This window comes from Falco peregrinus, chromosome 1 (assembly GCF_023634155.1).
Source record: "Falco peregrinus isolate bFalPer1 chromosome 1, bFalPer1.pri, whole genome shotgun sequence".
NCBI lineage: Eukaryota > Metazoa > Chordata > Aves > Falconiformes > Falconidae > Falco > Falco peregrinus.
Genome location: NC_073721.1, coordinates 102228881 through 102255926, shown reverse-complemented (window position 1 = coordinate 102255926; position 27046 = coordinate 102228881). Strand labels below are relative to the sequence as shown.

General features: G+C 49.0%; 1 protein-coding gene across 1 annotated transcript; it reads left to right on the top strand.

The window, feature by feature from the left end:
• The first annotated feature begins 1483 nt into the window (after positions 1-1483).
• Positions 1484-25705, top strand: LOC101911261 (inverted formin-2). Its single transcript, XM_055803561.1, has 5 exons — positions 1484-1582; positions 22314-22722; positions 24076-24191; positions 24723-24882; positions 25668-25705. Exons 1-5 carry the CDS (start codon positions 1493-1495, stop codon positions 25703-25705), a joined length of 813 nt encoding a protein of 270 aa, XP_055659536.1. The 5' UTR covers positions 1484-1492.
• Positions 25706-27046: the final 1341 nt, after the last annotated feature.

Below are 27046 nucleotides of genomic sequence, written 5' to 3'. Positions count from 1 at the left end.
AAGATGCCACTTAGAAACATTTATTTTGGATAAAAGAACTGAGCCACGGTGGTTAACTGCCATCCCTGAGAGATGCAGTCCTCTTCCATTTCTCTCCTCTTCCACTAAAAACAGAGGAGCGTTTTATGAGCAAACGGTAAAACCTCAGGTCTCATTTTCCAATTTGAAGTCTCAGAGATGATCCGCACCGTGTTCTTACCCTATAACTATCCTCCTGTCTCCCGCAATCACACTCAGTGGTCTAAGCTCGGCTCTTCCCGGCTTGCAGCAGCCCTTTGCAAAACACTTTATCGTGATTTTGAGGTCAGCTGTCCCCCTCTCCCCTACCCATGGTTTTCCCTGTCGGGTTTTCTCGCTGGATGAGGAAGCCGAGTGGCTCTGCCTGAAAGCAGAGACGCCTATTGGAGACAGCACTCCTGACCCACAAAGGGAAAGAAACTTTCCCACCAAAGTCTCCCCGCTTGGCCGACAGCATTTAGCTTCACTCCAGTTTCACCGCGCACCCGTGGAGCCGAGGCTCCGTGCTCGGGGGGGAGGCGCCCCCCGCTCTTTCCCCAGCCGCTGAAGGCGAAGCGCAGCAGTGGCGGAGGCCGGGGCGCAGCGTCCCTGGGCTCTCTGCCCGCCCGGGCAGCCTGTCCCCAAGCTGTCGCGGTTCCCCGCTCGCCCCCAGCCCCCAACTGCAGCCCCAACTGCAGCCGGGGCGGGGGGCAGCGGGAGGCGGGGGGACCCGGGGGGGGGACCCGGGGGGGGGACCCGGGGGGGGGACCCGGGGGGGACGACGAGGGGGGCGCAGCCCGCTGGGAGGGCTAGAGGCCGGGAGGGCAGCACGCCCGGGAGGGCCCTTGCTCCGGGGAGGCTCTGCCCGGACCGCTGCCCCGGCGAGCCCGGGGGAGGCACCGGAGCTGCCGCCCGGGATATCCCGGCAGGGCCCTGGCGGGGGCGGCGCGGCGGGACCCCTCACCGGGGGGGGAGAAACTTCGTCGGAGGGGCCGGTCTGGACCCCCCGCCCCGCGCACCGCCCGCGCTCCGCCCCGAAACCGGGCGCGGCTCCGCGGTCGGGCAGAGCCCGGCGGCTGCGGGCTCCGGCGGAGGGTCCGTGCCCGCCGCACCGCGCCGCGCCGCCCCCCCCCGCCCGTCCGCCCGCCCGCAGGAGGCCGCCGCGGTAAGGCCGAGCGCCGCGGGGACGGGGGCGGGAGCGGGGTCCTGAAGGCCGGGAGAAGTTGGCGCTGAATCGCCCCCCCCTCCCGGGGGGCAGCCCGGCGGGGCATCCCCCCCCCGGCCCTGCCCCGCTCCCAGCCGGGCTCGGGGAGGAAGGACCCCCGCCGGAGCCCGGGCGAGCGGCTCGGGGGCGCTGCTGGGCGCTGGCTGGACGGCGGGGGGCCGCAGGTCCCCGACGGGGAGGGATGGTGGTGGTTGGGGACCCGGTCTGGGCTGCAGGTGTGACGGTAGATCGCACGGCTGGGACGTGGTCCCGGCGCCGGTTTGGCGGCACATGGACCGGTGGGGGTCGGTCCGGGCTGCAGATGCAACAGCGCAGCACGTAGGTGGGACAAGGTCCGGATCGCAGGCGCGGCGATGGAAGGTACAGGTGGGAGCTGGGCTGGGCTGCAGTTGCAAGGATGCCGTGTGCGGGCTGGATGTGGTTTGGATCGCAGGTGCAATACACAATGTATAGGTGCGACATGGTCCCCATGGCCAGCGCAGCGGTGCGACGTGTAGGTCCAGCGTGGTCCAGATTGCAGGTGTGACAGCGGGATGTGCGGGCGGCATATGGTCCTGCGGTGTCTGCGTGTGCCAGTGCACCCACTAACACATAGCGTAGGCTGCTGGGTCTGCTGCTAGCGCTGGGCCGCTTGCAGGCTTTTATTTTGAAAAATTCTGTTATCCAGTGGTTTTCAGACAAGGTTTCCCAAGTCCTGCCAGGGTTTACTTGCATACTTCTCTCGTGCCTCATCCTCCCTTTTGCTCAATAGCTCAGCAATGATGAAGTGGCCTCTTGCAACATCAGCACCCAGAGCTGAATTCCAGAGCTTGGGGGTGGGTAAGGAGTGCTCCGATACACTGATCTTAGGAAATAATACCCCAAAACAGTGTTCACGATCCTCTCTCCCCATACCAGATCGGCATTGTGAACTGTACATCGTTTTTCTCTGATTCCTAAGACTGAGGAATTTCACTGAGTAAACATGCTGCAGGCTGTGAAACATGTTAAGCTCCCTGGTACACTGCGAGGACTTCTGGCCTAAGTCAGTTAAAAAGAAAATTTGGGAGTCAGCAGAGTAACAGTAAGGTTGCAATTGTCCTACTGAACTTGCTCAGAATTTGGACTGTCTGGCCACTAATCTCATTTCTCTTCAACCCACTTAAGCTTGTCTTTCTACTACACAGAGGAGCAGTGGCTGCCAAAACTGGAGGGCGAGGGGGGATTGCAGGAACCTAAGAGGATATGTGATTTTTTTTTGGTCCTGTTATAAGTTAATAATCCCATTCTAGGCTGTCATCCAAGAATTTTGCTTCAAAAATGCGAGCAGTGTACAAGACCCATTGTGTAAAAGATAATCTAAATGTAGGACAGGAAGGGACCTGGCAGGTCAGCAGATCTAAGCACTGAATGATAGTATGCATGCGTTATTGCACACCGCTGTAGTTCATTTGTTCCCAGGCTCCCAGGAAGGGGACGTTTCAGAACTTTATTGAACTGATACTATAATTCCCACCCACCCCACCCTCACAATATATGGCTTTATCTTAATTTTTATTTGCACTATGATTGCTTAGTTCTCCCAGTCTGATGCTTTTCTCTCTTATCAGTCCAGAAATGAGAGTTACATGCTTTTCTGTTTGCTGTGCAATGCCAAACAAGCTAGAACTTGCTGTCTGCTTTCATGAAGCGGGCTCCAGCTTCTGCTGATCCCTGGCAGTCGTGCACTGGGCTTCTCGCTCTCTGACTTCCCCGTGGATGAGCGGGGCTGCAAGGTCCAGCTGGTGCCTCTTGTGCTTTGACACCCCACCCAAAAATAAATACCTCACCTGGTAGGTACTGCAATTAACCTCCTCCTCAGGCTCCTCCTGTCCTGTGATGGGGGTGGGAAACTGGGATTTTCATCTCCAGATGTCTGTCCGACTTTTGTGTTCTGCTGTCAGCTCTGATCTTATTCCAGCCTTCTTATTAATCCCATTTTTATTGTGTATCCCCATGTTCTGTGCTGGTGCGGTATTCTCCCAGTTTTCTCCCACTTGCTGTGTCATGAAAGGAGATGTTAAGTAGGATGGGGTCGCCTTCACTATCCGTAGTGACCCCTGCCAAACTCAGACTGACCCTTTCCGCGGGACTGGCTGTCCAATCCTTTCAGGTCTGTACCCTATTTATTACAAATAATCATTTTTTCTGTCTTAACTCCTGGTTTCACTGAGCTGCGTAGCAAGTGGCTGTGCTTCAAATGCGTTGGAAGCTGAACTCTACCCCTTTTTTGCGTGCCAGGTATGCCGGATAGGTTTCCCAGAGCAAATGACTAGAAAATTATTCTTATCAAAGCAAACAAAGTTGCATTTTGTCCTTCTTTCTCCCTCACCATTTTCTTCCATGTCTTCAATTATTTTTTTCCTGCAACAATTATTCTGTTGATGAGGGATTTTTAATCCCTCCATTGTACTGTAACCAGCCGTGAGTAGAAGATGGGCATAATTCAGCAGTGGGTAGCAATAGAATGCCATAGATTAGGCAGCAAACAATAATCACAGAGCTGGAATAGTTGCAGGAACTTCAGACATACTCAATGTTCATATCTGAGCTCAGATTTAACTCCCAGTTGAATATCCTTGCTCTTAATATTTGCAATAAGGTCTATCAATAATGATTCAGAGGAAATACCACCTACAGATTCAACAAAGTCAACTCGTAGGATCACACTGTGGCACTGAACAAACCCATCTCTGTTCAATGCAAAGTACTACAGTTTGTAGGTACAAACACATCACAAGAAGATATCCCTGTTCCAACAATTAACATTGTACATTGCTTTTTACCTAACTAGGTGAAAAACGGCTAAATATTTTGCAGAGCCTAGGCACAGCCCTGCTGCGTGATACCCCTGGTGTTCGGTGCAGGAGGGAGGCTCGAGAATAACTATGTGCTACTGGCCTAATATATTATAATCCCTTTGGTGTTATCCACCGAACTCCAATTTATTCTGGTGTTTCTCAGCATTGCATGGGCAGCAGTTTACCATACAGTGCTTGTAAGCGTTGTGCTGCAGAGGCTGCCTTCATCTCCCAGTAGCCAGAAAAAGCACTGAGAGAGCACCAAGCAAACCATCTGTATCTTAATTATACAGAGAGCTCTTGTGTCCCGTGCTGTCAACCAAGTTGCTAAGACCAAATTGGGAAAGGAAAAAAGTGACATCGAATTCTGAGCCTTGGCTTTCACCTTCTAATGGAGGGCAGTATCTTGGTAGGTCTGCTGTGAGGTTGTCACAGTATTCCAGTTGTTCCAGTTCTGCGGATGTGCTCTATGAACTGGAGCGAAACGCAAAACGGGAGCGCTTCAAAAAAGGATTCTCAACATTTGTGTGGCTTCTCAGGGCCACTCAGGTTCCTCATTAAGGGCAAGTATCATCTGGTTCCTTTTTCCTAGGAAAAAAGTAAGTAGTGAGCAACAGCCAGGCCTTATGATTGCTACCAGATATTGTCAGTGGTAGCTGAGGAGCCAATTTTATGGAACTGAATGTGGAAACAAATAGGAGGAGGGTGTGTGGGGTTCACGAGCCCCTGAGTCATAGCTTGGCATCTACAAGAGTGGCTGCAATTAAAAGTAAGTGGTTGTACGATGTGGCAGGTGAACATTTGTTGCCGTTTTGTCAACCTAGCCTTTCATATCTGTGGAAAACATCAGGAGAGAATCTAACAGCCTGATGTTTTTCTATTTGATGTGATGAACAGGTATCGTTCACAGATTCAGCTGTTTCTTCTAGACTGATACCCGAGCTGACATTTCAAAGTGCTGGGAATACTGAAGTCACAGATCAATGAAAATCTTAAGCAAGCAGTAGTGTTTGCAAAAGGCTTTGTAGCATTTGATGATGTATTTCAAGGTGCTCTGAGAAATCTACTGAGCTGATAAAGGAGACCCAGCAAAGCCAGAAGGAGGGCTGAGAGCCAGTCGATGAAGTCCTCATCCCTGCATCGGAGTCACTCAGCTGATTTCCAAATGTTTAAATATCCTAAAAGTAGTGGCTCACTTCAGAAGGGATATTGCTGCGGCACTATATCCAGTAAAAAAAAGTAAAGGCGAAGGAAGAGCTGCCAAATTTTAAACTTGGTGGGGCACAATGTTGAACTTGGCACAGCTATAGCAGGTATCACCAGGTGGTGCTACTTTGCATGGAGTTCCTGTGTGTGTCTCTTACCAGGACCATTATTTTGCCTCAGCTGAGGTGTATATGGTATTAATTTGGGGGAATGTTTAAGGGCAGAGGAGGAATTTCCTCTTTGTATTGCTGCTCCATCAGAGCCAGTTGGGCAGGTGTCCTCGATCGATCCATCCTTGGTGCTGGGAGGACTTTCCCAAAAGGGACATGAGTGGAACTCCGGTTGATAGCTTGTGTAGCTGCTCACAGAGCACCCACAGGTTCAGTAACACAGAATCTCCCCAGATCCAACTTGCAAAGCCTGCTGTTGCTTCTGCTCCTCCCAAGCTGATGGTTAATGCTGACGCAGGACAGCACTAATGGCAGCAGGCCACCTCGGCACTGTGTGGGTCTCCACTTTTCCAGCTGGAAAAGCTGAGTCACGTTTTAACAAGCGAGGACAGCAGAGGAATTTGGAGATCATTCCAGGAAAGTGTGGGAAAGGAGGCACACTGCAACTATAAAACCTCTAAATGTAGTTGTAGTTTAAAATGGAAAATGTTGGTGATACTGCCCAGGTGGAGGTCAGATGAAGTTGGAGACCCGCAGGTCTGCTCCACTTTCCACCTGCCCTGCAGCAAGCCTGGCCACAGGGAGTCATGGCTGCCTGCCCCTCCTCGTGTTCCCCCCCCAGGTGCCAGCCCTGTCCCTGTCCCAGGGGGTGCACAGTGAGCTCATCCCTTGCTGGAGACACAGCCCTCCCCAGCCTGCCCGGGTGGGTGGTGAGGATGAGGGGAGAGCCCCTTTCCTCTCTCCGAATCAATGAATGAGGATGGCGGGATCATTTCTATTTATTTATTTATAAATGGGGTGAGCAGCTATGTTTGTGTCAGTGTAGCTAAGGAATAACTTTGTTACCCTCCACTCTGTCAGTTAAATTGTATTATTTTTAATAAGGCAGCTATCTCCGTGCTGCTTCTGTTGTGCTGGTTTCCCCTATCTGGGAACTGTCTACTCCTCATCTGTCCTGCTTTTCTGTTAAGTCATTGCACAGCCTTTGCTGAAAGCAGTGAGCTAAGCCTTAGCATTGTTTTCCGACAGAGACCCCAGGTGGAAATAGAAGTTCCCATAGTACAAGGTAGCAGCTTTTTGTGAGCAAGGGTTTTCTTCCCACAGCCTCCCAAGCATCCACACCGTGGCACATCAGCTCTTTCCATTGCCTGGCCCAGATCAAGGTACTTCACCTAAATAAAAGGATGGTCCCTGCTGCCAAAGAGTTTACTCTGAGGAGCGGCTGCAGCCCCTCACGGGCTGGATGTGCAGCCCAGGGGGGCTGGGGAGGAGAGGTGAAGCTGCACAGCCCTCCCGTACCATCGGTTCTGCACTGGCCCTCCTGCAGCTGCACTGCAGTGCTGCTGCCCAACACCAAGCGCGTTCCCAGCCCTGCAGCGGGTCCCTCGGGCACGTGGGGTGGCATCAGGGGATTGCGGGGTCTAGCTTTGCAGTCTTGCCCCCTTTGCTGTCCACAGCTGTGGACCTTGGGGGGCTGCCTCCTCTGTGTTAGTTGTGTGAGTAAGCCTCCTCCTGCCCCAGAAGCAGCCACAATCTCCTTTGTGTGTTTCTAGCTCAGAAAAGGCTGATTCATTCTCTGAAGCAGATTAATTACTGCTGCTATTTAAAAAAAAAGAAAAAAAGAAATCCTTTATAGAGTTGGTCAGCTTAACTTTCAGCTGTGTGTACAATGCAGGAAAGCAAATGTGCTCTGAGCAAAAAAGTTTGCAAGGAAAAAGAAACTGTAGCTTGCGATATTTACCTGGCGCTTCAGCAGCGGGCTCTGCAGTTCAGGAAGTATTCATGACTGTGTCTTCTTGACTTATATGACAAGTGGTGCAAATTTGAGCCCACCATGAAGGTGAACTGGGGAACAAATATTTTTATTGCATTATATGTTTTATAACTTGTTTCCCTTCTGGTTTTCATCATGCTGATGTGGCACCTGGCTCCCCAAGTAGCTTGCATCCAAAGCCTGGCTGAGCTGCTCCACTTCTTCCTTGGAAGGCTGCTTTCCAGCCTGCTTGGCTCTGCTTACTTGTTTATGCACTGATGGGATGTAGTTCCAGATTTCAGAACAAGCTGTCCAATATTCATGAGTTATTCTGTATTTACCCAGTCCTGAGGCTTCTTTTATAAGCCCGGGGATAAATTCTGGGGTTTGTTATTTCCATTTCTGGAAATGGACTGAACCTCCACAACCATTGTCAAGCCCTAAATATGGCCTCTATCTAGAAGAAAGGTAAGAGAAAGGACAACCACAAAACTAAATTGATTTACAAACCTGTAATTCACAAACCTCTGTTCTGATAACAGTTGTAAGCAAGTGTTGGAGCAAGCCATATATGTAGAGATTAATCAGTTATAAAACTATATCCTAATACCAGTTGTAAACTTATTTATCAGATAAATAGAGTGATTTTCCTCTTAAAGATTGCTGACAGCCACATGCTCAGCTGGCGTAAAGCACTGTAGCTCTTTGGACTATGCAAACATGAGGGTATGGCTGAACAAGTGATTTCTTTGTAAATTAAAACCCAATATCAACTACTTGTTTCTAAAGAGATTTTAATTATTATGTAGGAAAAACTAAAAGAAATCAAGGTGTTGGTAAAATATCCTGCATGTAAGTTAGACTTACGCATATGTAGGGTCATTTTGCCCCAGCATGAGAATTTCCCACCATAAACCTCTGGCAGGTTGTGACATATTAAAATTCGTGCACATTAATTCCAAGACTGAGTTAGAACTGGAAGGATAGTATCTGGGAAGACAACTTCAGGTCACCTTGAAACAACTGGACTAAGTACTGTAGCAAGGTGAAGGTTAAGCTAGTCAAACGTTCTAGGATTACTGTGTTAGAAAATAGGGATTTCAAACTTTTTCATTCAGCAGTAGAGAAAATAGTCTGAAGGCATGTTTGGAGTGGATTAGTTTTGAAATCATGCTAAGCCACTCTTCCACAAGAATTTATTTTAAACGGCTCAAATGCTTAATTTCTTGAGTCAGCAGCTGAGCATGTTCTCTGGTTACTCTCAGTAACGTTCGTATTAATACAAGCTTGCAGGAGAGTACCTGGCAGTATCTGAGTCTGTCCTTCTTAAGGTGTGCAATCTGTACTTTGCCTGTGCCATTAGGAATCCTGCTATAGTCACCCTTATCTGAACAAAAACATTTGGGACGTTTGCTTTCCGGGCTGTTCCACGAGGTGAGATACCAGCCACCATGATTCATCATCAGTGGTTGAATGGAAAAGCTGATCTGGATAGGAAGGAGTCATGTTTGCAGCCTGTTTGGAGAACAGCTGGAGGAAAACTGCTTCCTAATCTACCATTCTGGTGCCCTGGTAGCTTTTTTCAGCAGGGACATCTGTAAATGTTAATACGGATCCAGGGAGCTCTTTTTAGCGGTGCCTAGAACCCTTTCCCCTGTGGGCATCCTACATCAGACTGGTTTTTAGGGAAGAGCTATTCCCTGCCTGAAGATCTTCATCCTTGTGCAAGTGAGGAGGGTTTGTGTCTGTGACGGAGAAGCAAAAGGCTAAAACCTGCACAGGATCTGCTGCCTCTCTCCCTCTGGGAAAGGGCTCAAAAGGTCTTCTTTCTGTAATTACATCTCACTGCTGCAGCACCAGTGTGTATGCAAGGGAGCAGAGTTCAGCCACCTCGACAGGCTTCATCCTGGCAATTCCCAAGCGGTTCCCCTGCAGCCTTAGCACGGGTGTAATGTAGTTATGCAGGATAAATAAACTGGATAAATATCAGGCTCCTTACTCAGCCTGTGCTTAAGAGCACATGCATCCTTTAGAAATCCATGCATGGGTCTGTGCCCTTTGCTCTGGGTAGAACTGCTGGTGCAGTTTGGAGGTTTGGCAGAAAAAAGCATCGTTGTCTGTCCAAAGAAGGCACCAAGTTCCCCACGGTTAATGGTTTAATCTCCCCAGCTGGAAGCACCCTCCCCAAAACAGGATGTTTGTTTTGTTGCAGAAGCTTCCTACCAAAAGAGCTGTGGAGCGAATGTTTTGGATGTTTCCAGATCGACCCCAGGGAGGGAGCAAACCGGCTGCTTTCACAGTGCTCTCCCAGTGCCTGGGAAAGTCATCACTGGCCCACCCCACCTGCTCCTCAGCTCTTCTGGCATCTCCTGCTGTCCCCGTGGCAAAGGGTGATGCTTGCAAAGGCCAGGCACCTTCCCTTCCTTGTGGGCAGGGCGGGGATTGGGCTCTGCCTCTAAATTTGTATGTCTTCACCTGGCCAAACCTCGTTTCAGTGCCCCTTCGGTACTTTGACACTGGTCCTTCTGGTTGTTTAACGCAGAGTTCAGTTCTCATATGAACGAAGGAGTGTTGTTGAATTGTCTAGACTTCTTCCCAGTACCCTAATTTTTCCCTTATATACACGTGGTTGTCTTCACTGGCTCCATGGGAGCCATAGTACCCAACAAACTGGTCACAGAGATGCAGAGGCAAATATTACACCTCTAATTCTTGAATAATGGCTGTGCTGATGTTTAGTAATTTAGTAGCGGATGCTACTAGGCATTTTAGGCAGTATCACCTAAAAAGAGCCATCGCAGCAGACCTCTGGCTGGCATCTCTCCCTGGGAGCCAGAAATGAGCTGAGTGTCTCCTTTCCAAAATCCTTGACACAACTTCCAAGAGAAGCCACTGGCACGGGAGCTGATTTGTCATGTAAATGTAGAGCAGTGAGAAGACACTGATGGCTGTAATTAGGAATAATCTAATTCCTAAGGGCAAACAGGGTGTATTTATTTATCTTTAATTGGATTCCTGCATTTTGTGGACCCACCATGTGGACAGGGGAGCCACCACGCTGTGATCTGGAGACAGCAGAGCAATACTGGAGCTGTAGACTGTAGATGGTCTCGGCTCTTTACATAATGTGGGACTGAACGACTAGTTCTTGAATTAATCTGCCTGATTTTGATGTAATTCCTATCCAGAGTACCACCAAATCATCTGCCAGAAAATCGGGGTAAAAATGGGCTGATTTGCTGGGGGGGGAACCACTAGCCCTCTCTGAGCAACCTGAAAGCTGCTGGGACAGAAGCTCAGACAGGAGGGGATGGATCCATAAAAGGATTTATGCCTTTAACACGCTACATCCCTGTGGTTGGGGGGCAAAGTTTTGCTCCCCAGGACATCACTCAGCTCTCCTGGAAGGCAAACGTTCAGACCCCACCCCCACACCCCTCTCCAGGCATGTGGGGCTGCTGCTGCTTCCTCCAGAGGAAGAGGAGGCGAGGGGTGCTGAGCATCCCCCACTCCCCAGGCAGTGCCCAAAGCGTTCGGTCCGAGACGCAGCCCCATGGTGGACTCTTCCTGGTGGTGCCATCAGAAGCAAACACCCTTGCTGGGGCTGAGCTGGGACCACCAGGCCGGTGGCGGTGGCAGGGTGCTGAGCGCGGCGGGGGGCAGAAGCATCAGTACATGCATCAGCTGCTCCTGCAGCGGCTGGCTCACTGCGGTGGGGTGTGGGCAGCTGCCTGCAGCAGCGGGCAGGGCTCTCAACACAGCGATGGGGGAGCTGGGATCCAACCCCCCTCATTTTTCTCAGCTGCTGCCCATTGCTGCTGCTGTTCATGTGCCGTGGGGCTTGCAGGAGGGGGGCTGCAGCCCTAGAACCGTTTTTTCTGCTTTTTAGCCCATTTTCTCTGCTGCTTCTGCTTATTCTTCATGTGTACATCGCTTAGGTGATGCAGCCTCTCTAAGAACGTATTTCTGGCCTATCTCACAGGTCCAGACTACAGATGAGACCTGATGGTCGCTGATAGCCCTTTAAATTTCTTCCGTGGTTGCAAGGACAGGAATTTGCCATGTCAACAATCCTTTCTCTGCAGGATTTTTTTTTTTCTCTTAACTTTTTATTTTTTCCTAAAACCCGCTGTGAGCCCATCCTGCTCCCAAGAACCAGATTAGCAACTAAACTTTACAGGACTCAGGGATTACACTTCAGGAGTGCATGTAATGTAAAGTGACGTTCATTTGCTGTTGTAAAACCCGTTATGAATTAATGTTTGTCTTGGATTGTATAAACACTCCCTCAGAGTGCTTCCTACAGCAGGATGGGGAGATGTGCAGAGTCATTTCCTTGGATATTGAATTGTTATGGTGAAATTGCCTTAATTAGAAAGCACATGGGCAAGTTCATCGCTTTAAAGGCGAGCTGAATTTGGACCGAAGGGCAGACAGATCAGTGCATTTCTAACATCGGTGGAGCTGTGTTCGTGTCCACGAGGGTTGAGTTTCCCCACTAAGGCAGGAAAACTTGCTGTGGGCTCCAGCTTTTCATCTAGGAGGTTCAGTTCAGGGTAGAGACCTCACAGAGTAAGAAAAAACCAGCATTTAAAGGCTGACCACCACTCTGAGCCAGTCAGGAGGTATCTGCTAAAATGGGCCGTGTTGAAATATTCATAATTTAATAATAACTAGCTTGCAGTTAACACCTCCCAAAAGGCTGAATGGATGCGTTTTACAGCTGTGGCTTGCAAACTAGTTTCCACGTGACATCTCGACCAGAGAGGCATAGAGGTTTTCTGTTGAAAAGAGCTTTTCAAGTCTTCGAAGCCTGCTTAGCTCATAAAAGCTGGGCTGGACTGAAGCTCAGCAGGACCTTAGGGTGCCCCAGTGAGAGCAGGATTCCCATCATCGAGCCCCTGCCCAGGGGAACACTGCCTGAACCTCCAACCTTTGCTGTGCCACCCCTCTCCTAGCTGCCAGTCCTGGGCAGCCTTGGGTTGGACATCCTTATTATTTAAGCTGTCCTGGCTCTTGCAGCATTTCAAAGATCTCTGAGATCTTGCAGTGTTTAAAGCCCCAGTGCCACAAAGCCAGGAGACAATCAACAAATGGTTACAGGACTGGTGCCACAGCCAGGAGTTTGGCTGCTTAGACCATGGGACTCGTGGAGAAACCTGGTCTACTGGGGGCTGATGGGGTCCATCTGTCAGAGAAGGGGAAGAGCATCTTCAGTTGTAGGCTTGCCAAGCTGGTGAGGAGCACTTTAAAGTTGCGGGGGGAGGGGAACCTCAATCCATCCCACTCCTACCAGTTTGATGCTGGTGCCAGCAATAGATGCCCAGAGCCTGGAGAGGGATCGCAGGTCAGCAGGAGAGCACCTGAAGAACAGCACAGAGGAATTACAGCCGCTCTGGCTAGTAAGTCAGCTTCCTCGGGGGCCCAACTTAAATGCAGGTGCACACAACATAGGGAATGAACCAGAGGAGATAGAGACGTGCGCACCCCTGCAGGGCTACAATCTTATTGGCACCACAGAGATGTGGTGGGATGGCTCCCATGGCTGGAGTGTTGGCATGGGAGGATACAGGCTCGTTAGGAAGGAGAGGCAGGGGACTTCAGGAGAGCAGACTTTGGCCTCTTCAGGAATCTGCTTGGTAGAGTAGCCTGGGACAAAGCCCTGGAGGGAAGAGGGGCCCAAGAAAGCTGGTTAATATTCAAGGATCACCTCCAAGCTCAGGAGCGATGCATCCCAACAAAGAGGGAGTCAGGCAAAACCACCAGGAAGCCCCCATAGCTGAACAAGTCACTCCTGGGCAAACTCAAACACCAAAAGGAAGCCTACAGAGGGTGGAAGCAAGGACAGGCAGCCTGGGAGGAATACAGAGAAATTGTCCGAGCAGCCAGGGATCAGGTTAGAAAAGCTGAAGCCCTGATAGAACTAAATCTGGCCAGGGACGTCAAGGGCAACAAGAAAATCTTCTATAGGTACATCAGTGATAAAAGGAGGACTAGGGACCCTCTCTGTGGGCCCCTAGTGGGGCCAGTGGACCCTCTCCAGAAGTAAACGAGAGACCTGGTTACCGGGGATGTGGAGAAGGCTAAAGTAATTAATTACTTTTTTGCCTCAGTGTTCATTGGCAAGTTCTCCAGCCGCACCGCCCCGGTCACAGAAGGCAAAGGCAGGGACATGGGAGAAATAAGAACTGCCCACTGTAGGAGAAGATCAGGTTCAAAACCATCTAAGGAACCTGGAGGTGCACAACTCCACGGGACCTGATGAGATGCATCCACAGGTCCTGAGGGAACTGGCAGATGAAATGGCTAAGCCTCTGTCCATCATATATGAGAAGCTGTGGCAGTCTGGTGAAGTTCTCACTGACTGGATATTGGGAAACATAACCCCCATTTTTAACAAAGAAAAAAAAGGAAGACCTGGGGAACTACAGACCAGTCAGCCTCACCTCTGTGCCTGGCAAGATCATGGGGCAGACCTTCCTGGAAACTATGCTAAGGCACATGGAAAATAGGGAGGCGATTGGTGACAGCCAGGGTGGGTTCACTAAGGGCAAATCATGCCTGACAAATTCAGTGGCCTTCTACGATGGCATTCTACACAGCAGTGGTGGATAAGGGAAGAGTGACTGACATCATCTACCTGGACTTGTGCAAAGCATTTGACACTGTCCCACATAACATCCTTGTCTCTAAACTGGTGAGACATGGATTTGATGGATGGACCACTTGGTGGATAAGGCATTGGCTGGATGGTCACACTCAAAGAGTTGTGGTCAACAGCTCAATGTCCAAGTGGAGACCAGTGACAAGTGGCGTTCCTCAGGGATTGTGCTGGTATTGGAACCAGCACAGTTTAATGTCAGCCACATGGACAGTGGGATCGAGTGCATCCTCAGTGAGTTTGCTGGCAACAGCAAGCTGTGTGGTGTGATCAACACACTGGAGGGAAGGGATGCCATCCAGAGGGACCTTAGCAGGCTTGAGAGGTGGGCCTGTGCAAACCTCATGAAGTTCAACAAGACCAAGTTCAAGGTCCTGCACATGAGTCAGGGCAATGCCAAGCTGGGCCGAGAATGGATTTAGAGCAGCCCTGAGGAGAAAGACTTGGGGGTGTTCGTTGACAAGAAACTCAACGTGACTCTGCAATGTGCGCTTGCAGCCCAGAAAGCCAACCACATCCTGGGCTGCATCAAGTGTGACCAGCAGCTCAAGGGAGCTGATGCTCCCCCCTCTACTCCACCCTCCACCCCAGACCCTACCTGGAGCACCACGTTCAGCTCTGGGGCCCACAACGTAAGAAGGACATGGACCTGTTGGAATGAGTCCAGAGGAGGGTTGTGAAGATGATCAGAGGGCTGGAGCACCTCTCCTATGAAGATGGGCTGAGAGAGTTGGAGTTGTTCAGGCTGCAGAAGAGAAGGCTCCATGAAGACCTCACAGCAGCCTGCCAGTACCTAAAGGTGCCGACAAGAAAGCTGGAGGGGGACTTCTTACAAGGGCCTGTAGGGATAGGACAAGGGATAATGGTTTTAAACTTGAAAAGGGTAGATTTAGAGTGGATATTAGGAAGAAATTCTTTACTGTGAAGGTGGTGAGGCACAGGCTGCCCAGAGAAGCTGTGGGTGCCCCCTCCCTGGAAGTGTTCAGGGCCAGGTTGGATGGGGCTTGGAGCAACCTGGTCAAGTGGAAGGTGTCCCTGCCCATGGCAGAGGGGTTGGAACTAGATGATCTTTAAGGTCCCTTCCAACCCAAACCGTTCTGTGATTCTATGAAAACCCTGCACAGCTGATGTAAGGTACAAGGGACTGTCCCCACCACCTGCCACCCCCCACGCTCTCTATCCCACCCACCCCAGCCATCCTTCTTCCTCTTTTTTTTTTTTTTTTTTTTTTTCCCCTCCCCACCCCCCTTTTCTTTGCCAGATCATTTCCCTGCTTTGATCATTTCCCTGCTCTGCGTCACCCCAGGCCAGGACCACTTTCATGTGATGGCGCACAGATGTGCGGTGCGGTGCAAGCCTTCCTCCTTCCCAGCCCATGGGGAAGTGTTACCCTCCCAGCGGCCAGGGAATGAATGGGGTGACAAATGACATGCAAATACCTTCTCTGGAAGCTATATAAAAGTCACTTCCTTGCCTTTCTGAAGATTGACATTTACGTACTATTAGACGCTGATATCCTGTTGAACTTTCTTACAGCATGCGATTTGCAGAAACGCTCCTATGGGGATTTAGACTTTATTGACTGAAGGTTCCTTGGCAGAGAAGGAGAAAATGAACTGGCTGGAGAAGTGAAGGCTCACACAGCCAGCTGAGAAGGATCCTTCTGTGCAAAAGAGACAAGGGAATAATTTGGCTTCATCTCCGAGGTAGGAATTTTTCCCTCTGCCTGTTTTTTCTGTCCTTTTGGCATCCTGTGGAGGTGTTGAAAAACAAAAGAAAAAAAAAGCAATAAAAGGTTTTTGGCTCTCATAATAAGTTGGTGTGACAGCTTCCCGCTGAGCAGGAGCCGGGAGAATCTTAGAAAGTTACCACTGCACTGCTCATGTTGCTGGGTAACAGTTTCTGTTTCTCACGTGACCCCCAAATCATAATAATAAATCGCATCCCAAAATGCCGAATGATGCTGGAATTGCTGGTAGGTGGAGGTGCTGCCTCGGCCAGCACGCGAGCACTGTAGCAGGGGCAGGGGGGGTCTCCAGACCCACCTTACACCCCATCGTGCTTTTCTTGGGATCAGTATTCCTTCCTGGCTGGGGTCAGGATGCCCCGCTGGCTCCTGTGGCTCTACTAAGGACAGCAGGGAGGAAGCCCCGGTGAGCCCAGGGTGCAGCGGGTGCAGCCCCATTTGCTGCAGCGAAGCTGAGAGCCAGCGTTGCTCTGCAGGGGGCAAGTGCTGGCTACCACTTGGCATCCCTCCGGCATCTCTGCCGTGCCCCCAGAGGCCTGTGGTGGCATGTGAGGATGCTGCAGGGCTCGTATCTACGGTGGAAAGCTTTTTAAATTGGTTTGGGTGACTTGGCACTCAGATAGGGAAGGCTGGCACCTTGCTTCTAGCCGCCGCGGTGGCAGTGGCCGTTTCCAAAGCGAAGGTCTGACAGCTGCACCAGTCTGATTCAAACCTGACTTACTGGGATAAGGTAAACTGCTTGTTGAGTGTCTTCAGACAGTGTTATTAAACCCATTTGAAGGTAAATTAGTGCAATCTGTAAATATAAATAAGGGTTTAGATGCCACTGAAGATCCTAACATCAACATCCTTCAGCTTCCCAGTTCAGCTTGATTTGTATGTGGTACCTGTAGCAGCCTGATGATTTATTTACTTGTTTATTTACTGGTGGGGAAGAAGTCACCGGTGATTATTTTTATTGGTACAGTTAATCCTGGTGTAATCTCACCACTACCAATACATATTGAATGGACACATTTACCCCATGTGCAAGACATCACGCCACATCATAGCTTACAGTTGCCCAGGAGAGAGAAGCTGTGCCGGCACACAGTATCCTAATAGCGGTGGATGGGACTGAATCAGGACAATCTGTTTTTCCTTTCTTTGTGAAAGAATAAGCTATAATGGAAAAATGTGTGTACATTTATACTGCTATGGCTGTGGTCCTTTATGTCTATGCACTGAAGTCCTTTTCTGGGGGTTTGCTGCCAGTCCCAGCCAGCAAATGGATGGCACAACTCCCGCCCACCGGCTGCAGCAGGCTGTGTCCATGCTCCCTCATCTGCTAAAGGCAAAATGCTCCCTGCCATGGTGCGGTGCCTCTGAGGACACTGCCAGCCTGAGATGCTCCATGAAAGCTCTGATTTGAGCTGTACTGAAGTGAAGCATAGTGCATCAGAGACTTCTTGAACTTCTTCAGTAACACAGAGCAAGACTGGGCACTCATTCCAAGACCTTTTAATTTTTAAAGCAGAAATCACTCATTCTGGCCTCTGATACAGGTGAGGATCAAGAATGCGTAGATCGCAAGTCTACTGAGGCTACTGGTTATGGCAGGAAAAGGATGGAACAGCAGCTGCTTTAGGTGCTGAGGCAGGATCTGTTGAGCAAACCATGCCTTTTGTTTGCACACCTCGATTTCCCACTGTACCCTCACCATCAGCTCCCCTGGGAGCCTGAGTGCGCTGCCAGTTCCTACCGATGCTAATGGGCCCACACCAAGGGGTCAGATTTGTTTCTACAGTAGAGATTTGTGGTGTCCCCCACACTTCTTTTGGTGTGTGGGAGGATGATTTCATTAGCCTGTACGTACACAAGCTGTTCAGAAGCTGCACAGGAAAACACAATAGTACAAATGAAAGCAAAAGGAGAGCAGGAAGAAGCTATCACGCTTCTGGAAGTGGCTTCGGAAAGCACAAAGCCAGGATATTGTTTCTTTTTAGTGACTGAGTAGTCTGACATGTTGCAAAATACAAAAGCTTGGCGTATTCCCAGCAGCAGAGTGAAAATTGGAACTGCCCAGAAGCAAAACCTACCATTAGCAGCCAGCCAGGCAGAACGGGCTCCTGAGTGCCAGGAAATGGCACAGAACAGAGGAGGGGCTGAGCAGCAAGAAAGCTTTTCTTCAGGGGCAGCGCTGTGCCCCAGCAGCCTTGGGGAGGGAAGCAGAGGGCTGCGAGGGTCAGGATGTGGGGTCACATGCTCTCAGACTTCTTCAAATTTGTGTGTGTGGGGTCAGGATGCTCTCAGACTTCTTCAAAGGGCCACAAGGAGCTGCCATTCCCCCCATGCCCCCCCCCCCCCCCCCCCCCATCTTGCAGCATGGGCAGCAGGTCTGCTCCCAAAAAATCAGAACGGTTTTGACTAATTTTTCTCCCTGTTGTTTTCCCTCAATTATACTTAGCTGCCCTGAGAAAACTCTTTTTAGATGTCCTCCCAGGTCCTTGCTGTGATCCATGTCATCCTGGAGGCATGTAATAATTTAGACTGAAAGCTGTGCTGTGCAGCTCTGTTCTCCACAGCTTCAAATGATAGAGAAAGTATTGATGTACCCTGATTTATCTCCCACAGATGTCATCTCCCTAGGAGCTGACTTGAAGGACAGAGGGGCACAGAAAACTGAATTTGGGAAGCACCTGACTCAAAAAGAAAAAAGGACGAAATTTTATGAACTGTGTTGGATGCATGCTGGGAACATCACAGCTTTGCAAACCCAATGATCCAAAAAGCTAGCACCATGAACCACAATGTTGCTCTGGCTGGGAGCAAGAGGAGAAGTCTTTATGGTGCCTTTATGTTTCCCGAAGGAATCTCTTCAAACAAAGAGTATTTTTACATTGATGCTTTTTTAGCCGTCATTCCCCATCAGGCTTAACCAAACTCGGAGGGTGAGAAGCAAGATGAGGAGAGGGTTGCATTTATCATGGTGAATGCTGTGAGCCGTGTCCCCATGGCAGCAAGCACAGATGCACCATCAGGATGTGCGCAGGGAGCAGCACCCAGCACCGGTGCCTCCTTCCGCTGGGGAGGGCAGACCATGGGTGCTGCAGGCATGGTTGAGTGAAGAGGCTGGGGACGTTGTTTCCACCATCACATCCTCCTCTATAGCCTAGGCAGCAAAAAGCAAAGCTCCCCATGTCTGTCTACTGGCAGGAGGAGAGATGTTTTCAGTCTAGCGCCTTGCCTCTGCTGGCCAGGGGACTTTCCATCCCTCAGCCAGCTCAGTCTGAATGGCCCCTGTGAGACAGCCAGATAGATGCATTCCATTTTAAGCCCTTATCTGTCTCACTCTGCTGAGATCATTTACTTGCTAATAAGCTCCTGTGGTCAGAGATAAAAGGCTTTTTTACCAGCCCTGTGAGGATGTACCTGAGTGGCTTTGCAACACTGTGGTTCATGGAAAATATGGAAAGATGTTGCATTCATAATATATCACTCATATCTGTGTTTGTAAACAGATTTATCACACCATCTGCAGAATCATACTGCAGTCTCCTCCATATTTATTTCATTTCAATTTATATATACAGCTCCTGTTTATTTTATTCCCTTTTTATGATTAGAGACATTAGCTGCTTTTTTTTTCCTTCCCTACAAAAAGAGTGCACTCTCTGTGGGAAAGAATATGTAATCAATCCAATTTGTTCATCTTAGTGCATAAAACCAGAAGCTGGTACTGTTTGGAGAGGTACCTGCCTGGACTTGTGTCTCATCACTTCACATCTGTGTGGAGCAGGTGGGGAGGAAAGGATAATTCTGAACAAATCTGTGGGTAAACAGGATGTTCTGTCAGTGTTTCCCGTCTCCTGTTGCACTGGGTGGGCTTCATTTCCAGAAACCAGCTAAGCCTGAAGTCAATAATACCACTATGCCTCCGATTTTCTGTAGCTTCTTCATATATAACGAAGTATTTGTACAACTGTTGAGCAAAAAAGCCAGCCAGCTTTGTAATCTGGTTTGGTAAGACGCATTTAGTCAGATGCAAATTTTAGAAAGTGGTTTTCTGAAGTATAAAAAGAGAGAGAGGGGAAGCTTGCGGTCAGCAGCCACTTCTGCAGCCCCTTGGCTGAACAGCACGAGCCCTGGCACAGCTCCAGGCAGAGCAGAGCCAGGAGGACCATCCTCCTCCAGTGGTTGCTCCTGCAGGCTTCCTCACCCGGCGGGAGCACGAGGCTCTTCTGTGCACACCCAGGGACCAAATCCAGGTTCTCTGCTCGCTGCACGCTTTCACTTTGGGGAGAGGAAAGAGCCTGGGCACCAGCAGAGGCAAGAGGAGGGATGGGTCCTACCCAGTGAGCTAGGCCTTGGCCCCTGCTGCCAGCACTTCAGTTTGTGCCCATCCCCTGCGCAGAAGTTAAAAACCCAGGACAGTCAGTTCCTCCTCCCAGGCAGGAGGCTGAGGGATGTCAGGTCCTTGCGGAAGCCACCAAAGAATGGGGCTGGGTGGAACGAGCTGTGCTGCACCCTGGTCCGATGGTCCTCGGCACTGCCCCACACTGGAGGCCTGGCCTGGACCCCAGGCACTGGAAGAGTACTCGATGTGCAGCACAGGGCAGGATTTGTCCACAGCTCCTTGGGAATGCCTCTCCAGTCCAAGACTAAATTCGCCGTGGTGAGAGGGGTACGGTGCTGCCTCATCACCAGGGCTGTGACTCGGGCAGGACATTTTCGCTTCTCGCCCTCCAGGAAGGGAGGATTTCACTTCTTTGCATCGAGCCTAACCCAGATTCCTGGGCTTGGGAACAGAGGAACGATTCAGGGTGACTAACTCCAACAAGAATTTTACCGAGAGTGAGCAAGGGCTCCGGGCTGCAGACAGTGACGACAAATCTTAGAAACTCAAGCCTGTACTTTGGCAGGAGGGTTTATTGTTTGGGTTTGGTTTTTTTTTATATGATCCTTTTTATTACTTGTCAGCTGTACAGTGTGTTCTCAGATGGTATATTCACAACTTCATGTTTTTTGATCATGACCATCATTTTTTCAGATAACAGAACAGTGAGCAACTGGGCGCTTGGCCAGGTCTTTCCCCATTGAAGCAAAGTGAAACTCGGTGAGAGGGTTTCTCCAGAGCTCTCTAAAAGGATTTTCTGTGACTGTATCCCACAACCTCCACCACCTCTCTGGCCCTTACCGAACACAGCTTTTGATGCTGTGAGCTGAATGCCCCTGCCAATCTCCCATCATCACCTTTTCCCAGGGGAATTGTTCAGGCTTTCTCAAATATCCCATCCTATCACACTTCACATCTTTCCAGGAGGCACGTTTAGGCCTACCAAAAATTAGTGAGCAAACTTTCTGGCAGCGCATTTGCCAAGGGGTAACTGCCAAGATGAGATTTAGGGTGAACCAGCCGCCGTGTGGCTCTGCCGTGGAGAAGCCGCCAGGACCTCTCTCAGCAGTGCAGTCCCCAGGAAAAATCACAAGGCAGGCTTTAAAGTAACGGGATTATTTCCAACCGTTGTAAATGGTCTGTGCTTCATCTTGGTTTTCTGGCAAATAAAACCTTTGAAAGATTTCTCGAGTTAGATTTTCCAAGCCTTTTCCCTATGTGCTGCAGGGCTAGAAACCCTTGTGCTGGAGCTGGTAAGGGAAAGTGAGAGTCTCCTAGAATCCCTTCAATCCCACAGGTGCTGGGCTTTGGGGGCCAGGTGGTCCCCAGGTTATTTTGAGCCCTGTGGGGCTCACCAGGCCAGGGAAGCAGAGGTCTCAGTGCTGTGGCAGGGAGCATCAGTGGCTGGCTTTGGTTCCAGCAGGTTTATCTCCCTTTTGTGGGACAAACTGTCCTGTCTGAGAGCAATTCAGCTTTCAAACATTTGCATTCAGGTTTGAAAAGGACTTGCACTGTGTAGCTTAATCACTGTGGGTCTGAAAATTAACAGTTCTGCCTAAAACCATAAAATTTGGCCCCAAGAGTTAACTAGACTTGGCTTTGCTATTTCTCTGTGCTGAATCAGCTCCTCACGCTGCTAACAGCGTGGCTGAGACTGGCCCATCCTCCAGGCAGATGGGCCTCGAAGAGATGCTCCCTGTCTCTGAAAAGACATGCTGCTGTTTTCATAGCCTCCCACCGCCGCCCCTTCGCTTGCAAGCTGGTGGGCTCTCACCTAATCATGTGCAGGCACCACGTTTTGCAAACGTATTTGCTATTACAGCAGGCGAGAAGAGATTTAAGTGAGTGCTGTAAAACTAACCTCCACATCAGTCAAAAGAAACAAAAGCAAAAAATAACAAGGATCTGCTCAAAATTACTTCTCCATCCCATTACAAATGCTTAGAAACTGCGTAGCCTCTCCAGCACAGTGCGATTTTAAAGCAGTTTAATGGGCGTTAAGTTGTTTAGAGCTGATAATGCCGCTTCCAACTTCATCCTTTTCCTGCATGGAAATAGGTAGTGGCTATCGACTGGTGTAAATCGGCTACTTTAAAGCCGTATGTGCTGGCTTAGATGTGCTAAGAGTCTCTCTACAGAGTTTTCAAGGCCTGAATAGAATGTGTGTGGTTAGGAAAGGGATATATTGAGTTTCTTCAGCAGAGGACTGGTTCCAGCGTGTGTGCCCTATGTGCTGGAGAGCTGGGGACCTGCTGTAGTTGAGCTTTACATCGTGATCGCTACGAGAAAAACCCGGGCTGCCAGAGGGCTGTTTGCCAGTCCAGACAAACTTCTCACTTTCTCTTTTCTTTTTCTTTCAGGACAAACTGTTCATAATGTCAGTCAAAAAGGAAGGTGCCCACAAGAAGTGGGCTGCCCTGAAGGAGAAACTCGGACCCCAGGAGACTGACCAGTCGGAGGCTAACCTGGAGAATGCTGAGCCAGAGCTGTGCATCCGTCTCCTGCAAATGCCGTCAGTGGTGAACTACTCCGGGCTGAAGAAGCGGCTGGAGAACAGCGATGACACCTGGATGGTTCAGTTCCTGGAGCTGTGTGGGCTGGACCTCCTCCTGGAGGCCCTAGACAGGCTGTCTGGGCGAGGAGTGGCCAGGATTTCTGATGCCTTGCTCCAGCTCACTTGCATTAACTGTGTGCGAGCAGTCATGAACTCCCACAAAGGCATCGAATACATCGTGAACAACGAGGGCTACGTCAGAAAGCTCTTCCAAGGTGAGAAGACATCTTCCTGCTTCATCCATCGCATGCAGCATAGGGAGGGACTTTTCTGTTGCTTATCCTCCTGCCCTGCACCAGGCTTCTTGCAAATTGTTGGTCGCAAGTGATTAATGAGATTGTTTTCTTCTTTAAGATAACGCTGCTTTGAAATCACATGGGCTTCCTTTGCCACCCAATGCTATTTCCACACAGATATCTTCATAGTTTGCTGAGAAGCCATGGATAAACCCAGCCTTAGCTGTATGCAGGCTTGAGAAGTCTTCAGCCCTTTGGTTGTCAGCAGACATTTGCTTTTTAGTCTCTGTGAGCCCCAAGGGAAGAGTGAGAGGAATTAAAAGGGCTTGGAGACTTGTTCTCTGTAAAGAGGAGGGAAGGTGGCATGATTTAGACTCCAGACAGCCCGTTCTCTGCACTGCTCAGTCCATTCCTTTTAGAAGATGGTAGGTAATACCACTTGCTTTCCTTTACCATTCACTTGGCTTGTCGTTAGGTATGAAACTCATCGGGGCATCTCCTAGAACTTACTGTACAGCAATTAATGACGGTGGTGCTGGGAAAATAACTTCTGTGCTGCTCCACAGAGCTGAGATCACAGCTGTGCCCAGAAAACCTTATTAACAGCTCTTTAAAATGCATTTAGTCTGAAAGCTAGCTTGCTCCCCTCTTCGGTTTTGAAGTCCTCTTCCTTCCTCTCCTCCCTGTGTTTTCTTAACCAGTGTGAAATATAAAACTGGCATTTTTCTGCTGCGAAAACAGGGGGGCACCCTGGGCTTTTCAGCAGTTGAGCTTCTTTGTGCGCTAAAAAATGAAAAATCAGATGGTCAAATCCACTTCCTCCCAGCTGCCGGGGTTCACAGAGAAAGAGTAGTGGAAAAAAGGGAAAACATGGGGACTGGTTAGAACAATTGGCCTACTTGATATGCATATTGGGTATTTCTGCACTAAAAATAAGACTCATTAATGGAGGAAGATGGTTCATCTGCTGTTCTAGAAAGGACCCATATGTGAAAATGGGAAAAAAAATGCGTGACTGAGTGCTGAGGCCTTGGCTGCTGTTGCAGCATGCCGCTGGTAGGTGGAAGAGATGAACAGCTACAAGCAGCAACAAAATCCCAATAGGATACCTGTAGCATTTACTGTTTCCACTAAAAGTTATTTACACGTCACGTAATGCTATTGGGATGGGATGTCTATACATTGAGAGATTTGTATTCCTATCTTCCATGCAGTGGTTCCACTCCGTCTTTTTTCTACCACTGATCATAACCCATGTAGCAGAAGACACTGAGATTCAGAACATTAATGTAATTGTAAAATCTTTTCTGTTTTGTTTTGTTCTTTCTCCAGCACTTGATACAACTAATGTCATGGTCAAAAAGCAAATATTTGAACTCTTGGCTGCATTGTGCATTTACTCATCAGATGGCCACGCTTTGGCTTTGGATGCCTTGGACCATTACAAGGCAAGTGTTGGGCTGCAGCAGGAGGTATGGCTCTGCTCTGATCCATGCAGGTAGATCCATGTACCACAGAAAAGGTCTGGGAACTAAGGTCATTTTGCATCGTTTTTGGTAAGAGAGGCAGGGATTTATAAGGTAAAAACTGTAGGAATTTGGCCTGGTCAGCATAAGTCCATGGTGCTGCTCTGTGACTTGTCTGGACAGATGACTGCCAACCACAAAGTCCTTTCTGGCAGGAAAAGCATTACCAGATTAGCAAAATAGATGGTGCCACATCCACGGGTTTCACTGGCCACAAGCTGAGGTAGGTGCATCAGTTATCAGAAAGCATAAAAGCATCCAAGAGGAGTTTCACTGCCTTTCTGTGCCAAGCAGACCCTGTTTCGTAATGGAGGAGTGCTGCTCTTACCTGTATTTCCCCATCTTGTGCACAGTGGGATAAACTGAGAGATCTTAAGATCCTAATTCCAGCTGAGAGCCTGCACCAAAGCGGTAGACATTTCTGAACAGAAATATCACGTGTGTTATTAACAGAGTGTGAAGAACCAGCAGTATCGATTCAGCGTCATAATGAACGAGCTCTCCAACACAGACAACGTGCCATACATGGTGACACTGCTGAGTGCTATCAATGCCATCATACTGGGGAAAGAAGAGCTAAGAACAAGGACACAAATCAGAAACGAGTTCATAGGTAAGGATGTTTGTTGAGTCTAACTTTCTCTGGAGGAAATCACTCGCCAAGCAGTTTTATTTTCAGATGTATCCATAAGGTGACTAAAGAGGGCTGGGAAGCAAAACTGCAAATATTAAAGGCAGACTTTTTTTAAATTATTTTTTGGTTCTCTTCAACAACCTTTCTGTAACCACTTTTTTTTTAACTGTGCTGCTTTCCCGTAGCTTTGATCTTTTCTGGAATCCCAGTAGTGCCGGATCACTTGAGCTTCTTCAATAAATTTCTATAACCAACCATCCTATGTAGCCGTATTTCTGTATATTGCAACTCCTATTAACAGTAAATCAGGTTTCTCCACCCTGTGTCTGCTCAGCTGAGCCACAGAAACTGCCCTGTGATTCAGAAATACTTTCCAGCTGCTTGAATACCAGGATCCTAGGTACCGTTGTTAGGACCTGCCTCGCATAATACACACATCTGAGCTGGTAAGCCTGGGAACCGTTTCTCTCTGGAGTTCATCTGACTGATTTTAGATGTCTGCTTTGTGACTCATGCCCCAGAAGTGCCTGTGTCCCTCAGTCACTCCAGGGGGATGCTCCAGTGGTTCACGCAGCTGCAGGCATGTGTCCATGGGCCTCTTCATTTGCCAGATGACCCTACCCACTTTGACAGATCCATCTGAAGACATTTTCACTTTTTCTCTCTGCAAAAAGTGTTCATGAGCATAACATTATATAAAAATCATAATAGATCAGAACCAAGTAGGTCATAATGCCAATATATCTAATTTTTTTCTCTCCCAGGGCTTCAGCTGTTGGATATTTTAGACAAGCTAAGGTAAGGATCACTGTTTAAATTTTCTTTTATAAATAAGATTCACAGTAATGTAGCTGTGGAAATGTAATACTTATCAGCCTTTGGTTTTGTGAAGTGTACCTGAGTAGGGTGGGCCATGCCTGTGTGTACCCATTATATGGGAACCAGAGGCATTAGGCCGGTGTTAAGATGCTTTTGCCAAACACAGTGTCACGGGACAAGCTGTTGGTGCAGATGGCATTGACAGAGGCTCTGGGCACAGATGGAGCAAGGCTTAACAACGTCCTCATTGAGGCTGCATTTCACACTGAACCTGAAGAGGTGCTGTGGGCTCGCTGAGCAGCTTGCTGTATCCGACACACCTTCACTGCTAGTGTTGGTCCCAGAAGCATCCAGCTAAAACAGTTCGCTAATTCATATCTGGACAGATCTGTCTTCACAGGTTCTTAATTTAAAAATTATATTCTGTCAGAATTCCCATGATAAATCCTAGGATGCATTCTAGCATGAGTTGCAGTTATTCATGTAACCGGAATGGCTCCATCCAATCCCATAAAAATTAGGGAAAAGAAGATCTTTCAATAGTGCCAACCAGCAAGGGTAGTGTTCCTGCACTGAGTGGTCTCAAGAGTGCTGAGAAAGTTGACTTTAGAGTATTTGGGAATTTTTTAATCCAATTTTGAGTAACAGAAAAGGAAGGTTTTCAAACAGAAATATGACTGGAATATTTTCAATTTGTCTTGACTTTAAGAAGAAGGTGGCCCGGTTTCAAAAAGGTGGAAATGCCACTCTTATTACAGCTCCAAGGAGAAACCCATACAAAGCACACACTGGGCCATGTCTATGGGTGAAAAGTCCCATTCATGTCTATGTGCTGGCTGTAGAAAGAGGTACATTCTGTTCAAGAAAGGGTGCACGCACTGATGGCATCTGATCCTTTATAAATAAGGTAGTTGGGCACTTTCAACACCAGCTAGCTGAGTCTGAGAGGCAAAGAGATAAAAGCCATTTAAATAAAAGCAATCATCTGAAAATCAGTGGAGGGCTCTCCAGTGAACATGAATGCTGTAATATTGTAGAGACATAGAGGAAGACGATCTGCTTATCCAGTGTGATACATTTGAGGAGTTCAAGATAGAAGATGATGAGGAATTATTAAAGATATGTGACGGGATAAACATGAATGATCATCATGAGGTCTTTTCATCTCTCTTCAATAAAGTAAGTAGACCCCCATGTGGGGCGCAAGGTCATGCAATGGCAAAGTTAACACACTTTGCCTGGAACCAACCTTGCTATGATGGAAAGTTGCCGTGTCTTCCAGGTGAGCCGCTCTCCAGTCTCCATCCAACTGCTGTCCATTCTC

What these genes read in the sequence shown, in the direction of transcription:
- LOC101911261 (XM_055803561.1), top strand. Translation starts at nt 1,493, where the DNA reads ATGGACCGGTGGGGGTCGGTCCGGGCTGCAGATGCAACAGCGCAGCAC. An exon ending in CGCAGGCGCGGCGATGGAAG is followed by an intron (nt 1,583 to 22,313) that starts GTACAGGTGGGA and finishes TTTTTCTTTCAG; the next exon opens with GACAAACTGTTCATAATGTC. An exon ending in ATGCCTTGGACCATTACAAG is followed by an intron (nt 24,192 to 24,722) that starts GCAAGTGTTGGG and finishes TGTTATTAACAG; the next exon opens with AGTGTGAAGAACCAGCAGTA.